At 41.5% G+C, this 14371-nt stretch overlaps 1 protein-coding gene across 3 annotated transcripts; it reads left to right on the top strand.

Annotated features, from left to right (window-relative positions):
- The first annotated feature begins 62 nt into the window (after nucleotides 1-62).
- TRMT6 (tRNA methyltransferase 6 non-catalytic subunit) lies at nucleotides 63-12168 on the top strand. 3 transcript variants are annotated; one of them, XM_082744462.1, is made up of 11 exons: nucleotides 63-358; nucleotides 4003-4130; nucleotides 5320-5429; nucleotides 5984-6075; nucleotides 6205-6410; nucleotides 6554-6678; nucleotides 7435-7793; nucleotides 8170-8255; nucleotides 9072-9174; nucleotides 9277-9363; nucleotides 10718-12168. In XM_082744462.1, the coding sequence occupies exons 6-11, from the start codon at nucleotides 6558-6560 to the stop codon at nucleotides 10907-10909; spliced, it is 948 nt and encodes a 315-aa protein (XP_082600588.1). In that variant the 5' UTR covers nucleotides 63-358; nucleotides 4003-4130; nucleotides 5320-5429; nucleotides 5984-6075; nucleotides 6205-6410; nucleotides 6554-6557; the 3' UTR covers nucleotides 10910-12168. The 3 variants fall into 3 exon arrangements, with proteins under 3 accessions (XP_082600588.1, XP_082600586.1, XP_082600587.1); XM_082744460.1 differs by having other exon boundaries at nucleotides 6205-6288; XM_082744461.1 differs by lacking the exons at nucleotides 4003-4130; nucleotides 5320-5429 and having other exon boundaries at nucleotides 279-358; nucleotides 6205-6288.
- The last annotated feature ends 2203 nt before the right edge of the window (nucleotides 12169-14371 follow it).

Here is a 14371-nt window from a genome sequence, read left to right on the forward strand (position 1 = left end):
ACCAATGAAGGAGTTCGGCCAAGCGGAAGCCGTGTTGCTGCCGGAAGCCGTCCGGAGGTTCCGACCGGAAAGCGGAAGCGGCGCGCAGCACGTGGGGGCGGTGCCGGTCGGCGGGTTCTGCGTCCACTCGGCTTGTGGTAGTGAGGCTGGCCGCGGCTACAGCAGAGCACTAGGGGCGGGGCGCTGGGGGCCGGAGAGTCGCTGCAGAACCCGGAGACCGGCTAAGCTCCATGGAGGGCTCAGGAGAACTGCCGGGCCCACAGCCACCGCATCCCGGGGACCACCGCATCCGCGACGGCGACTTCGTGGTGCTGAAACGGGAAGACGTGTTCAAAGCAGTGCAAGTCCAGCGGAGAAAGTAAGTCAGGTCGCTGGCCTTAGGGCTCCCCGTCCCCATTTTCTCGTTACTCCTTCCCTCAGGTCTTCCCACAGAGCCCTCTTCCACCAGAGTCCCATTCTTGATTCTGTAGATCCCCAACCTCCTCTTTCGTTTTTTCCTTTTGGTCTTCCTACAGGGGCCTTTTCCCCCAACCTCCCATTCTCGGCCCTTGGGGTCTCATCTATCACTCCTGTCTTCCCGCAGAGTGCTCCTTCCATGATTTCAAATCTGGCCTTCTGCCCTCAACATCCCTGTCAATCTTTCCACAGGGTCCCTTTCCCATTCTTGCCCCTCGGGCGCTCAGGTGCCCTCCCCGCTCCCCACGCTTGCATTTCCTTCTGTCCTAGGGTTCTTCCAAGTCCGTGAGATATTCTCTCTTGTTGCCTCAAAGAACCCATCAATCATCCTCTGATATCCTTGCTTCTCAAGGTCCTCCCCTCCCTTGCCTTTTCCCTAAAGACCATCCTTTCTTCCTATTTCCTGAGCAGGATCAATCCTACAAAAAATGAAACCTCTCCGACCTTTTCTGTCCCTCAGGCTCTTCTCTCTGTCCAAACTGGAATAACTGTTAGACGTAATAATGCTGGAGAACAACTTCTCATAGCCCATAGGATCACTCTAGCGTCCCTTCACTTTCCAGGAAGGGATGCCAGGTCTAGGAAAGTTACATTTCTCCAAAGCAGTTGGCTCAAGGTCTCAAAACTTGAGATTATGCTTGATTTTTGATCCTGTTGATTAGTTACAGCTCTGTTTTAATATTAGAAAAGTGGGAATTTTTGGTAGCTTCTTGGCAGGGGTGGTGAGACTGTTACACCCTAACAGCTCATTAATGCTGAAATGTATTGAGATGTTTCGGTTAATTATCTGAAAAGTGCAACCAAACTTTCTTTTGAGTTAGGTTATTACAGTACTTTTGACAATGAAATAAGTTGAGTTCAGTGTCAAGAGAACAGCTTTCTGCAGACCATAGGCCACGCAGTGGTAGATTGGGAGTTTCTAAGTGCGCACATGAGGTGAATTATTTTACTGCTCTGTGAATCAAACTGTTGATTGGTATTTAAAGTGAAACAGGTATCATTAGAAAATAGTCAAGTAACAGTCCCCAAAGCAGCATGCTGGGGGCAGCCAAGTCTTATTGCATAAGAATCAATTTAGGAGGGCGCCTTAGTGGCTCAGTTGGTTAAGCAACTGTCTTCTGCTCAGGTCATGATCCCGGAATCCTGGGATGGAGTCCCACATGTGGCTCCCAGCTCCACGGGGAGTCTGCTTCTCCTTCTGATCTTCTCCCCTCTCATGCTCTCTCTCAAATAAATAAATAAAATCTTTTAAAAAAAAAAAAGAATCAATTTAGTAAAGACAAAGAAATATTGGGGGGGTTCCTTTAGTCCACAAATATAATATCTGCACCATTTTCTCTTTAAAATTTCTGATTAAAAATATGGGCCAGCCTTCAAGTATATACTTTTTGGAAAGAGCCAGTGCTAATTATTTAAACTATTTAATTGAAGTACAGCGGTGCAGCACAGTCCTTGTAAGTTTGATGAAATGATACCAAAGTTTACACAGCTGTATAATGACCATGCAGGTGATATTTTGGTTTTTCTTCCTTTTCTTTCTCATACTTTTAAGTTGCTTAATTTTAGAATGTGGTTGTTATTTATTTATTTATTTTTTAAGACAAAGCTTTTCCATTAACAATAAGGCAGGTAATAACATCTTCATTTCAAAAAGTACTCTGGAAGCACTCGAGACATACTTATTTGGAAATACTTTTCATTACTTTTCTTGGCAGAAGCCAGTGCATTAGTTGCCATTTTATGTAGTTTATGACCTTCTGAGCTCGTCTATATCCCAGGGCAGATTCTCCCTTCACTTTTTGGGGGGTCTGTATGCATCTGCCTGGGCAGAAGCAATCTGACTTTTTGAGAAGAAGACTCTGCAAACCCCACTCCTTCTCAGTGAAGACATGGCATCACATTCTCTGTCTGGCCCCATTTTCCTGGGACAGTGACCTCTTGCCACGCATCAGTTTAAGTGACCCACCCTTCTTTGAATATCAGACCAGCCTCAAAAGGGTAAACCCAACTCAGCTCAGTGTTTCCTTAGCACCAGGGTGCTCAAGGGGTGAGCATATGGAGTGCACATCTGGGCTGAACTGAGTTTCAACTGAATTGACTGGACTTATGTCAGCAAATATTTTAAAAATCTGTTATATTCTGTTATGTTATAGAAACTGGGAACCTAGCAAAGAATAAGAATTGACCCTATCTGGATCACTTAGGATCTCACAAGAGTTCGCTCGGATGATTCAAGTGAGGAGATTTAATGAAGATGTGACATACACATACAGTGGTGTGGAAAGGTTTAGAGAACCAGCAGAGAATGGTGATGCACCCAGGGTCTAGTAATGGTGGGAAAGTTTTGGTAATGGAGTCTGGGTGATGTGGTCTATGCATCTGTCATAGACTCCTGGGGCACAGAGAAAGGAGAAGAAAGTGTAGGTGGGGGACAAACAAAATTAAACAGTATGTGTCTTCCAGGATGCAAAGTTCTGTAGACGTGGGTCATGTCCTAAAATTAGGCAGGGCATCCTGAGATCCATTAGCCTTTTCTGGAGCAGACTGTGTGGTATGGTAGAAGGAAGCAGGCTTTGGGGTCAGGCAGGCCCGGATTTTAATCCAGCTTCCACTTTGTAACTGTGAATCTTGGACAAGATACTTTTCCCTAAGCTCAGATTGCTCTTCTGGAAGGAGCTATGTCCTAGGATTACTGTGAGAATTAAATAAAAATATGAAACACAGCAGCACATACTACCTAGCCACTGGTCAACATTCAGTGGATATTAGTTTTCTTTTTGGGGAAAAAATATTTTTTTTGTTTTTGTGGGAATTTCCTTTTAAATGATAATATAAAAATCCAGGTAATGGGGAAAGCTGATGTTGCCCAATCCTCAGTAGAGCATCGTCAGTGTTAAGCACCATTTCGAAATGTATAGATTGTCAGTGATATTTACTTGTAAATATAATTTGCCTTTACTAGATAATTTTGTTTGTTTGTATGTTAAGTAGGCTCTGTACCCAGTGTGGGGCTTGAACTCACAACCCTGAAATTAAGAGTCTCATTCTCTACTGACTGAGCCAACTAGGCAACTCTGTTTTTACTAGATAATTTTGAAAGAAAATAGCCAGTTAGACCAGGGAATTTGCTGAATCCCTGTCATCCCAATGATAGTTCAGTTTCAAGAGTTTTCTAGTTAGAGTTCAAGTAGTGTAATGGTGTGTGTCCAGTGGCCTGGCAGTTTCAGTGACCCTTTATGCTGTACAGGAAATTTACAAAGCTGTAAGGGTGGACATCCTGTCATTGCAAATTGGAACCAGACCAGTGCCTCAGAAGAAGGTCTTCTGTCCTTGTTTCTCCTTCCAAATTCAGTGTTTTTGTATGTTCTTACTAATTTTATGTCTCTGCCCCAACCCAGTTCTCTTTAGTTCATTTGTCAGTTTATGTTCAGAGGTAATGCTGCTGATCATTCTTTATGGAGACCAGTTTTGAAATAAACTTGATTAAACCTTTCTTTTCTATACTGAATGCAAATGAGATTCAGCTAATTGCATTTTCTTCCCTAGAAAAGTAACTTTTGAAAAACAGTGGTTCTATCTGGATAACGTCATTGGCCATAGTTATGGAACCACATTTGAAGTGACCAATGGAGGAAGCCTTCAGCCTAAGAAGAAGAAGGAAGAGCCTGCTTCAGGTGCACTACTTTGGGTATATGAAATAGGTGCTCTCGAGCTGGCTGGTCAGAAACCTGTCGACCCCAGTTCTAAAATACTAACTCAGGCTATCACGAAAGAAATTTAAACTTGTAATCTAAGAACTGGAGCTTGGTGGAATGAAGCAAGGTCTGCCTTTGGCTTTGGGTACCTGGATTCTGGCTCCAGCCCATCATTAACTGGCTTTCTGACTTTGGGACAAGTTTTTAATCCTAGAAGAATCCTTGCTATTTCAGTGTAAGGGCAGGTAGACTCGTTTCAGCGCCCCGAAGTTCCATAACAGCTGGAGGCAGTTAAGAGTCTGGCTTCGAATTTAACTGACTAGGTTTAATTCCAGTTTCATCACTTGCCTTGTAATCTTAGGCAGGTTACTTGATTTCTCTAGGTCTTCTATCTGCATTTGTAAAATGGAGCCATAGATACATTTAATGCCTAGGCTGTAGCCAGTTTCAGTCACATAACATATAGGAAGTTCTTAACAGTGCCTTGCCTATAGCAAAGACCCCATAATTTTAGTGGTTATTGTTAGTTAAAATTAAATATTTCAATATTTGTTGAAATAAATGTATGTAAAATAGTTTATTAGTAAAAATAAAAATAATTAATTTTTAAAATCAAATAACTACAATGCTGTTGAAGTTTTGGTTCACACCAGTTAATTAAGTGCTTTTAAACTAACCTCCATATTTTTATTGAGCACCAAATCTGTGCCAGGCATGATTAGGCATTGTCTAAATCATCTCATAAAGTGTATAGAGCAGTGGGGAACACCAAGAATAAGTAGAAAAGCAAACAACACACTTGTAGATAGTGATGTGTGCTGTGAAGATGGTAAAGCAGGGAGGTGTACTGGAGGCTGACTGGGTGAGACGTGATTGAGATGATGAGCTCAGTCCTGAGGGCTGGAAAGGACCTAGACCTCTGTCATGAGGGCACTCACAAGTGGAGGGAGCAGCAGGTGCCAAAGCCCCCCAGTGAGCCTGTGCTTGGTGTGCTTAAGGAACAGAAGAGCAGCATGGCTGAAGCACAGGGGCCAAGAAAGGAGGTGAGAAAAGGTCACTCGGGGCCAGAGCGTGTACGGGATGGGCTGGATGTGGACATGAATTTAGAAGAAGAAAGATTTTACATAATTTCAGATCATCAATGTCATTAAGCAATTTCCTTCCTTAGAGACCAAAGAAGCAGGCACTGATAATCGAAATATAATTGATGATGGGAAATCTCAGAAACTTACTCAAGATGACATAAAAGCTTTAAAGGACAAAGGCATTAAAGGAGAGGTAATATTCAAAGGATGTTGTGTTTTGTTTTTGTTTGGTATTGAGGAAATTGCTTGGATTTTAAAGCAGGATTTACTTAAGGTGAGATGTAAAAATACTGCTTTTCTTTTAGCAATAGCTTGACCTGTACATGCCATTCAGTAGATGAAAGATTTCATTTCTTATATACAAGAATTTATGTAAGTGAGTGACAACTGATATTATTAGCAAAAGAGAATTTAATAACTTCATGACTACCAGAGCTTAACTTGGTTCATTTTCAGTAATGTTTTCAGCCAGTGTCTTCAGGAAGGACAATTTCTTTTATATCCTTTCTCCTTTTATTATGTAGTTCTGTTTTTGTTTTGTTTTTTTTATCCTGTTTTAAGTACAGTTACAAAGTACTTGTATTTTAGGTAGAGGTAAAAAAAAAATGCAGTTTATTTATTTAGACTTCTGTGGAAAAGGGACTGGAAAATCAGACCTTTGGATACATTCTAGGGTAAGAAACCTCTGAAGTTATCATTTCCATGGAAATAAAGTTTCAGGAAATCTGCTTGCTCCTTTTCTTATAGGAAATAGTTCAGCAGTTAATTGAAAATAGTACAACATTCCGGGACAAGACAGAATTTGCTCAAGATAAATATATAAAAAAGAAGAAAAAGAAGTAAGTGGATTTTGTTCGAAAAGGATGAAAGTATTATATCTTTATAGGTTTATAAAATGTTTATTATTAAAAATAAAGTATTTTTAAACCAGTTTTTAAAAACTGATGTCTTCTTTTTTCTTCCCCCAGGTATGAAGCCATCATTACTGTTGTGAAGCCATCCACCCGCATTCTTTCAATTATGTATTATGCAAGAGAACCTGGAAAAATTAAGTACGCTTTGTTTCCTTTCAAAAGTATAATTGGGGGAAAATATATCTTTAAGAACGGTCATGATTTTAAGTAAAATGAAAAACTTGCTCACCTGCATAAAGTGTCCTCCTACCTCATGAATTGTAAGTTCTTTTTACTGTTGCCTCCAAAACAATCTATAATCTTATCAACATAATTTTTATGAAATAAACAAAACTTAAAAAAAATGATTAAAATAGCTGCTTCTGCTTAGCTAAAAATAAACAAATCATTCTTTTTTCCTTAGCCACATGAGATATGATACACTAGCCCAGATGTTGACTTTGGGAAATGTCCGTGCTGGCAATAAAATGATTGTAATGGAAACCTGTGCAGGCTTGGTGCTGGGTGCAATGATGGAACGGATGGGAGGTAAGACTTACCATTTTTAGGTTCATTAGAGCACTACCATGATATGAGTAGAAGGCCTTAAAAATGTAAGGGTACAGAAAGTGAGGCTGAATTACTGCAAGATTCACAGAATGGCTTGGGTGGCCCCCCACTGCCCTAGTCCCTGGGACCTTCGTGCAGTCCACATCTCAGCCAGTGCTATGTCGGTGCCGCTGGATGGCAGTTGCCCTTTCCCCAACTTCTGTATCAGTGGGGGTGTTTAAGAAGCCTTTGGCCGGCTTGGACCTCCAGGACAGTGATTTCAGTAAATTCTTGGATAGCTGGTTCTCATTTTATTGGCCAGAATTGAGGGGATTGGATGAGAAGACTATGTGGGGTATATTTTGTCCTGGAGGAACGCACACAGTTTGCCTGCCCTTCCTCTAACCTGGTTTGCCTGCCCTTCCTCTAACCCTGTGGCAGGTAAGAACTTCAAGCTGCCCTGATTAAGGTTCAGACTGGGGGAAAGCTGAGAGCTAATTGCCAATCACGTGACACCCAAATTTGCAAGATCATATGGTTTTATCATAGCATCATGTGGAGGTTCATGTGTTCTGGAATTGTTTTTCCTTCCTTGGGAATATTCATGGGCAAACGACCGCCAGGGGGAGCTGCATTATCCCGCAGTCCCTACAAAGAGTAGAGACATTCAGTCTTCTTACAGTGGAGGACCCTAAGGGTGTCCTGAGTCTAGAATCCCCTCCATCCAGCAGATCTTTATTTTTTTAATCTCTTCAGGTTTTGGTTCCATTATTCAGCTGTACCCTGGAGGTGGACCTGTTCGGGCAGCAACAGCATGTTTTGGATTCCCCAAATCTTTCCTCAGTGGTCTTTATGATTTCCCACTCAACAAAGTGGACAGTCTCCTAAATGGAACATTTTCTGCGGAGATGTTATCTTCAGAGCCTAAAGATGGTGCTTCTGCTGAAGAAAGTAATGGCACCCTGGAGGAAAAACAGACTTCGGAACAGGAGAATGAAGACAACGTGACAGAAGCGCAAGAGAGCCATCACCCACCGGAACAGGAAACGATGGAAATCGTCTCGCAAGATCCAGACTATAAGGAGTCTAAAGAGAAAGGAAGCAAAAAGGATTATGTAAGTGTTAAGAGTCCCCCTTCCTTCATAATATTCCTCTCCGAGTTTCATTTGGCACTGAGGTTTGGTGTGGCTTTGGAGCATCAGTGCCCAAGATAATAAATACCAGAGCAGACAGAGAAAATGTGTGCATGGATGTGCACACGTGTGTCGTGTATTCTTTGGGACGGAGCTTTGGGATCCAGGAGCATTGTGTAGGTAGCTTACTGATGGTTCTGTAACAAACTGGTTTGTGTGTTTCCAACTTCCTCATGAATGACCTTCTGTTGCTTTAGTCCAGGTTGATAAATACCATTGAAATTTTTGACAGACCATCATTTCCATAAACCTGATTGAATGACTGCAGTATGCTAGTTTCTTCTTTTTCTTCTTGAAGATTCAGGAAAAGCAGAGGAGACAAGAAGAGCAAAGGAAAAGACACTTAGAGGCTGCTGCTCTGCTGAGTGAAAGAAACTCAGATGGGTACGTTGATGAAGGAATACAGATACCTGGGTATCCATGGGCTGTGCTTCACACGGAATTCCTCGTGTGTCTGCTTCGATTATAGTGGGAGCAGAGATGATGAATCTATCTTGTTTTTTAAGACAGGAGGCTGCATCTGGTGGATGTGGGAAATTGTGTTGGTTTCCGAGTTCTAGAATAAATTTGAAGCGTCTCCAGTGATAGTGTATCAGATGAGTCTGTGTGGTCCTGCTATATGCAGGGGGTAGGTCATTCAAATTGATACCACTGTGGCTAATGGTAAAGGCTAAGGAAAACCTGACAGGAGACGTAGATTCTGATATCTGCAAAGGTAGAATTACAATGTTGGATTTGTTTCCAGATGATTTTTTTTTTAAGTCAAGAATGTCATTAAATGCTATTTAGAGTTGCCAAGCACCAAGAGAGCTTTTAGTTCATTTTGTGTTTCTTAGAAACACATGATTTTATTTTGGGGGGGGGGGGTTTGTAGAATGTGGTATTTAAAGCTCTTCCTTGCGTGAGTCATGGCAAATGAATAGATGATCATTTTTTCTGAAGATTTTACTTACTTGAGAGAGAGAGACTACAAGCACGGGTAGTGGCAGAGGAAGAGGGAAAAGCAGGCTCCCCGCAGAGCAGGGAATCGACACAGGACTCAATCCCAGGGCCCTGGGATCATGACCTGAGCCAAAGGCAGATGCTCAACCAACTGAGCCAGCCAGGCATCCCAGTAGATGGTCATTTTAAAATCTATGCTCTACCTTGCCAAGGAGAGAAATAATTTGTCTAACTTTTTTTTTTTTTTTTTTTTTGCAGTTTAATTGTTGCTAGTCGTTTCCATCCCACTCCACTCCTGCTGTCTTTGCTGGACTTCGTGGCCCCTTCCAGACCGTTTGTGGTCTACTGTCAGTATAAAGAGGTAATGCTGACATGGAAGAGCTGGGAGTTCTTGCACTGTGTGTTAATACTCAAATCACAGCCCTCACAGGCATTCGTAACAGAATTCTGTTTATGCCTTTAGCCCCTGTTGGAATGCTACACAAAACTGCGGGAAAGAGGAGGGGTCATCAACCTCAGGCTGTCGGAAACCTGGCTCAGGAATTACCAGGTGCGTGTTTTTCCAGCTGGTTCCAGGGGGCTGCTCTTCTGAGTTGCTGGCTCTCTGCAGTGGTGCCAGAAGCTGTTAAATAGATGCCCGTATTTCCATCTACAGATGAAAGAATCTCCTGCTTGTAACTCAGACAAAGAGCCCTGGCTCTTCCTGACCCTTTTTCCTCCTTCACGTCAGGGTCTGTTACTCTGAAACTCCAGTCCAGAGCCAATTAAAATGCAAACAGTTATGGTTCGTGTTTCTCCAAGGCCTCATGATCACTGTGGAGGGAATAACTGATGATAGCAAAATCCCTAGGCCAACAAGAAAGTGACTCTGCTCCCTCAGCTGAGATGTCTTTGCAGCAGATTTTCAGGATTTACTGGTGGGTCCAACATCAGTTCAGGTCCTCTGGAAGGCACACGCTAAGATAGAATTAGAAGTATAAGGGTTTTATGGGGGAAGATGCCTCTGAAAGAGGAAAAGGAGAGGGAGCAGAGCCAGGTAGGAAAGTCCTCAAACCGTATTGGAGGTCTGACTGCTGCAAAAGGAGGGGGAGAACGGAAGATGGGGAGGAAGAGCCTGCAGTGCTCCCTTCAGAAAGTCTCAGCCAGGATGATGGGGAACCCCAGAGCAAAGTTTGCCCAATAAAGGAGCCCTGTCTTGGGCAGAAGTGTTGCGGTCCTGGGTACCCATGCTCAGTAATCAACTTGGAGCAGCCCATGGCCTCCCTGTGTATGAATTCTGCTCAGGATCCCAAGGAAGCAGCAGCGAGAGGCTTTCTGCTCCTCGAACTCCTCACAGCTGGTTCCCTCTTGAAGGGAGAACTGAGGGAGTACCTCCATGGCCGCCGCAGGCCCTGCCATGCTGCTTGCACATCTACTGCCTTGATCCAAGATACTCAAGGCCCTGAGCAGACTCCGCCCTACATGGCAGTGATCTTCTTAAGCTATGGTAACAGCAGAGAAGAAATTGTGTCAGAGTTAACAAGGTATCAGGGGAGGGAAGCTCTGGATATGTCCAGTAGCTACTTCTCCGTGGACCCACACTCCACTATTGGCTGTGAAGCTTCCTGGAGCCAGTAGGAAGAAAGCTATGTGCAGGCCCAGAGTTCTACACAGACATTTGCTTGTTTGCCACTAGAAACTTGCCTCTGGTTTGAGAGCAGCAGCTTCAATTTTATTTTTCAGAAGAAAATCCTTAAAACCAGATTAAATCCTTAATCTGCACGTGAAGGAAGGCACTCTTTAGAAATTGATCGGATTAAATCTTCAAGAGAATCTGTCATTTGAATTCTGATTTCTGGCATGTGTATTGTTAGCATGTGCTTTATCTGCTTAGGAAAACATGAATGTCTTTCTGTCTTGATTAGGTTTTGCCAGATCGAAGTCATCCCAAACTACTGATGAGCGGAGGTGGGGGGTACCTTCTCTCAGGCTTCACTGTCGCCATGGATAACCTTAAAGCTGACCCCAGTCTCAAATCCAACGCAAGCACTTTAGAATCACACAAGACTGAAGAGCCAGCAGCTAAAAAACGGAAATGCCCGGAGTCTGACTCTTAACCTTTCAGAAATTGCTCTGATTTTTTTCGTCAGGCGCTATACAGTTAGTAATTAAACTTTAAATGCCATCACTAATTGTTTTCTCATCTTCTAAAAGTAAGTCTATATACTTGTTCCTGGGAAGGACGAGTAAGCTTTTTGTCCGCCTCTGGAACAGATAAATTTGGTCTATGAGAACATCGAGCCTGGGGTATACACAGTGGACTAGTGTGTATGTGGCCAATTCTGTTTATTTCACAAAAATCCTCTAAGTACTTGTAGTACTCTGTGAAAATATCTTGAGAATTTAGAAATCCTAAAAATATCTTTATACAAGACTTCATTTATACATTAAACTAAGTGGAATGACACAACATATCCAAAACTTGGGTACTGACAGAAAGAATCTGTGGAAGAGATTTCTTGTGTTCATTCCACTGTCTTCAACTGAAGCAATATGGATGTGTGAGTGTATGAGATTGACAGCACCAAAAATACCCTCCTTGCTCCCTCCAGTGGAATAAACTTTTTTAAAACACTAGATTTTTTTATTTTAATAGTGGACAGCTTAGGAAAATTCTGAGTATTTATTGTACTGCTTTTTTGGGTCAATACACAAAGGGGTAGTAGGGTACTTTTTTGCGTTAATTTGCCCATCTCCTCATTCTTTGTTCCGAGTGAAATGCCTAGAATTTTTGTGTTTTATTAAGTTAAAGGAAACAGCAAAGGTTTTTTTCCCCCATCCAGAAACTTACAGAAATAGACACACACTCGTGTTTATGGCTATTGGTATATACACACATATATATTTATATATACGTATGGAAACAGAGAATGCACTATTTATAGGATCTATGATAAAGTTTAGTGCAGGGCTTTGACCAGTTCTCATTGCATTAGCATCACTCCTTGTCAAGTGTATTTTAAAGTGCCTTTTTTGGTGATTATTAATGCTGGTCTGTTGAGCTCTGGCATGATTAGGTGGTTAGTCTTTCTAAGCTCTGAAAAATGTATAAATTTGGTCATCTGCTACAGCCAAGGAGAGTATTTAGAATAAGCTGTGGCCCTTGTCTTGCTCACTAAATATGCTCGTAATGTGTATCGCGACATCATTATAGCATAGATGCTGATCAGCAAGGAGCATCTCAGACAAAAAGAAATAACATTTTCCTAATAGCATGTACTATCCTGATAATGGTCAATGTGATCACCAACCAGTACAGTTTTGATTCCTTTTTCTTAAAACAATGGCTTTTAAAGAATAAAAGTGTTTCCTATTACGATTTGTCTGATTTACATTAATGATGGGGTCAGTGACACTGCATTCGCTGGCTTTCAGCTGATTGTGACACGTGGTCTATATAAGAAAACAGGCCCACATCAACACCTCACTGAACATGTCCTTACAAACAGTCGCCACCCACATACGACCTGTCCCAGTTTGTCCAGGAGAACACGTGTGCACAGACTGGATTCTGTAGTGGCTGGTCTCCACTGGTTACTCTTGTTTAAATCCTCTCCTCGGGATTCATCCAGTTTTCAAGGCTCATCTCATTTCATTCATTATGGACGTCGGCACTATCAAGGCATGTGCCCATGGATCCACCCCTGGAGCTGACTTGTGAACTCCTGTCCTGTACCAGCAGCAAAAGTTGCCCTTAACCTGTGTTATTTTTTTTTTTCTCTTGCATATAATGTACTTCATCTTTAAGGACTGATGCTTAATTCAATAACTTGAAAACTTAGTGTGTGCCAGAATTCCCTGGTGGGCTTATTAAATCCAGATTGTTTAACACCTCCGAGTTTCTGATTCAGTAGTCTGGGGTAGGCAGAAGATTTGCATTTCTAGGAAGTTTCCAGGTGATGCTGCTGGCCCAGGAGCCACTGCCTGAGAAACACTCCTGTGTGTGCACTCACATCAAGAACGCGGCAAAATACATGATGCTGTTGTCCTGTTTGTAAAGTGGACATCCACCTTTGGAGCAGATGAATGGATAATTCTATGACTTCTGGACATCAAGCCACCAGGAGAATTATGTGAAATAACACTTTAATGAGTGGCAGTCAAAAAAATAAAGACAAAAGTCATTTAGTGATGTGTACCTTATTTCTTCACTGGATTAAGATACTTGGAAATATACAGTGGTGCCAATTAGATGATTTTTTAGCTTAGAGGTGCACTAAAATTGTGTGAAGCACACCCCTCGCCCCAGTTTTATTGACTTGTCATATAACATTGGATAAAGTGGGACACCTCGGTGGCTCAGTTGGTCAAGCATCTGATTCTTAGTTTTGCCTCAAGTTGTGATCTCAAGAGCCTTGAGATCGAGCCCTGCGTCAGACTCTGCACTGAGTGGGGTGTCTGAGATTCTTCCTCTCCCTCTGCCCTTGTCCCCACCCCTGCTCATGTATGCACACGCGCTCTCTCCCTCTCTAAAATAAATCTTTTCAAGAAAAGACAATATCATGTAAGTTTAAGGTGTATAACTTGTTATTTGTTATATTTATATATTGCAAAGTGATTACCACCATAGCCTTAGCTAACACCTCCATCCCAGCACATAATTACCATTTCTGTTTATGGTGAGAATGTTTAAGATTTACTCTACTAGCAACTTTCAGTGTATAATGCAGTATTGTTAACTATAATCACTATGCTGTATATTAGATCTCCAGAACTTACTCATCTTATAACTAGAAGTTTATACTCTTTGATCAATATCTCCTCAGTAACCACCATTCTACTCTCCATTTTCATGAGTTTTTTGTTTGTTTGTTTGTTTTTTGCTTTTTAAAGATTTCACATACAAGTAAGTTAGCACATTATTTTTCTTTCTCTGTTTGGCTTATTTCACATAGCACCATGCCCTCACGGTATCCAAGTTGTTACAAATGGCAGGATTTCCTTCTCATCGGGCTAATTAGTGTTGCATTGTGTATAGATACATCTTTATTCATTCATAAACAGACACTTAATTGTTTCTATATCTTGACTATTGTGAATAAGGCTGCAGTGAACATGAGAATACAGATACCTCTTTGAGATACTGAGTTTGTTTCCTTCAGATCTAATCCATATACAAAAAGTCTATATGTTTACACTCCCTGTGTTTTATTATTTTGATCGCACAATTTTTTTTCATAATGTGTATATTTGTATTTACAGTTATTTTTAATCCTTTTGTCTTTTAACCTTTGTACTGGAATTATTAGTGATTTACCCACCACCATTACAATATTGTGAATTTAACTATGTATCAGTGAATTTCATACTGTTTTCATTTCAGTTACCTGATTAGTAGCTTCCATTTTAGTTTAATGAATTCCCTTTAACCTTTCTTGTCAAGCTAGTCTAGTGCTGATGAACTTCTGCTTTTTGTCTGGAAAATTCTCTCCATTTCTGAAGGACAACTTAGAGGATTCTTAAGTAGAGTATTCCTGATTGGCAGTTTTTTGGGGTTTTTTTCAGCACTTTGAATATAT

This window comes from Mustela nivalis (genome assembly GCF_964662115.1).
Source record: "Mustela nivalis genome assembly, chromosome: 8".
In the NCBI taxonomy this organism is placed as follows: domain Eukaryota; kingdom Metazoa; phylum Chordata; class Mammalia; order Carnivora; family Mustelidae; genus Mustela; species Mustela nivalis.

Coding starts and splice junctions, on each gene's coding strand:
- TRMT6 (XM_082744460.1), top strand. CDS start 231: ATGGAGGGCTCAGGAGAACTGCCGGGCCCACAGCCACCGCATCCCGGG. Junction 5,430..5,983: donor ACAAAGGCATTAAAGGAGAG/GTAATATTCAAA, acceptor CTTTTCTTATAG/GAAATAGTTCAGCAGTTAAT. Junction 9,175..9,276: donor TCTACTGTCAGTATAAAGAG/GTAATGCTGACA, acceptor TTATGCCTTTAG/CCCCTGTTGGAATGCTACAC.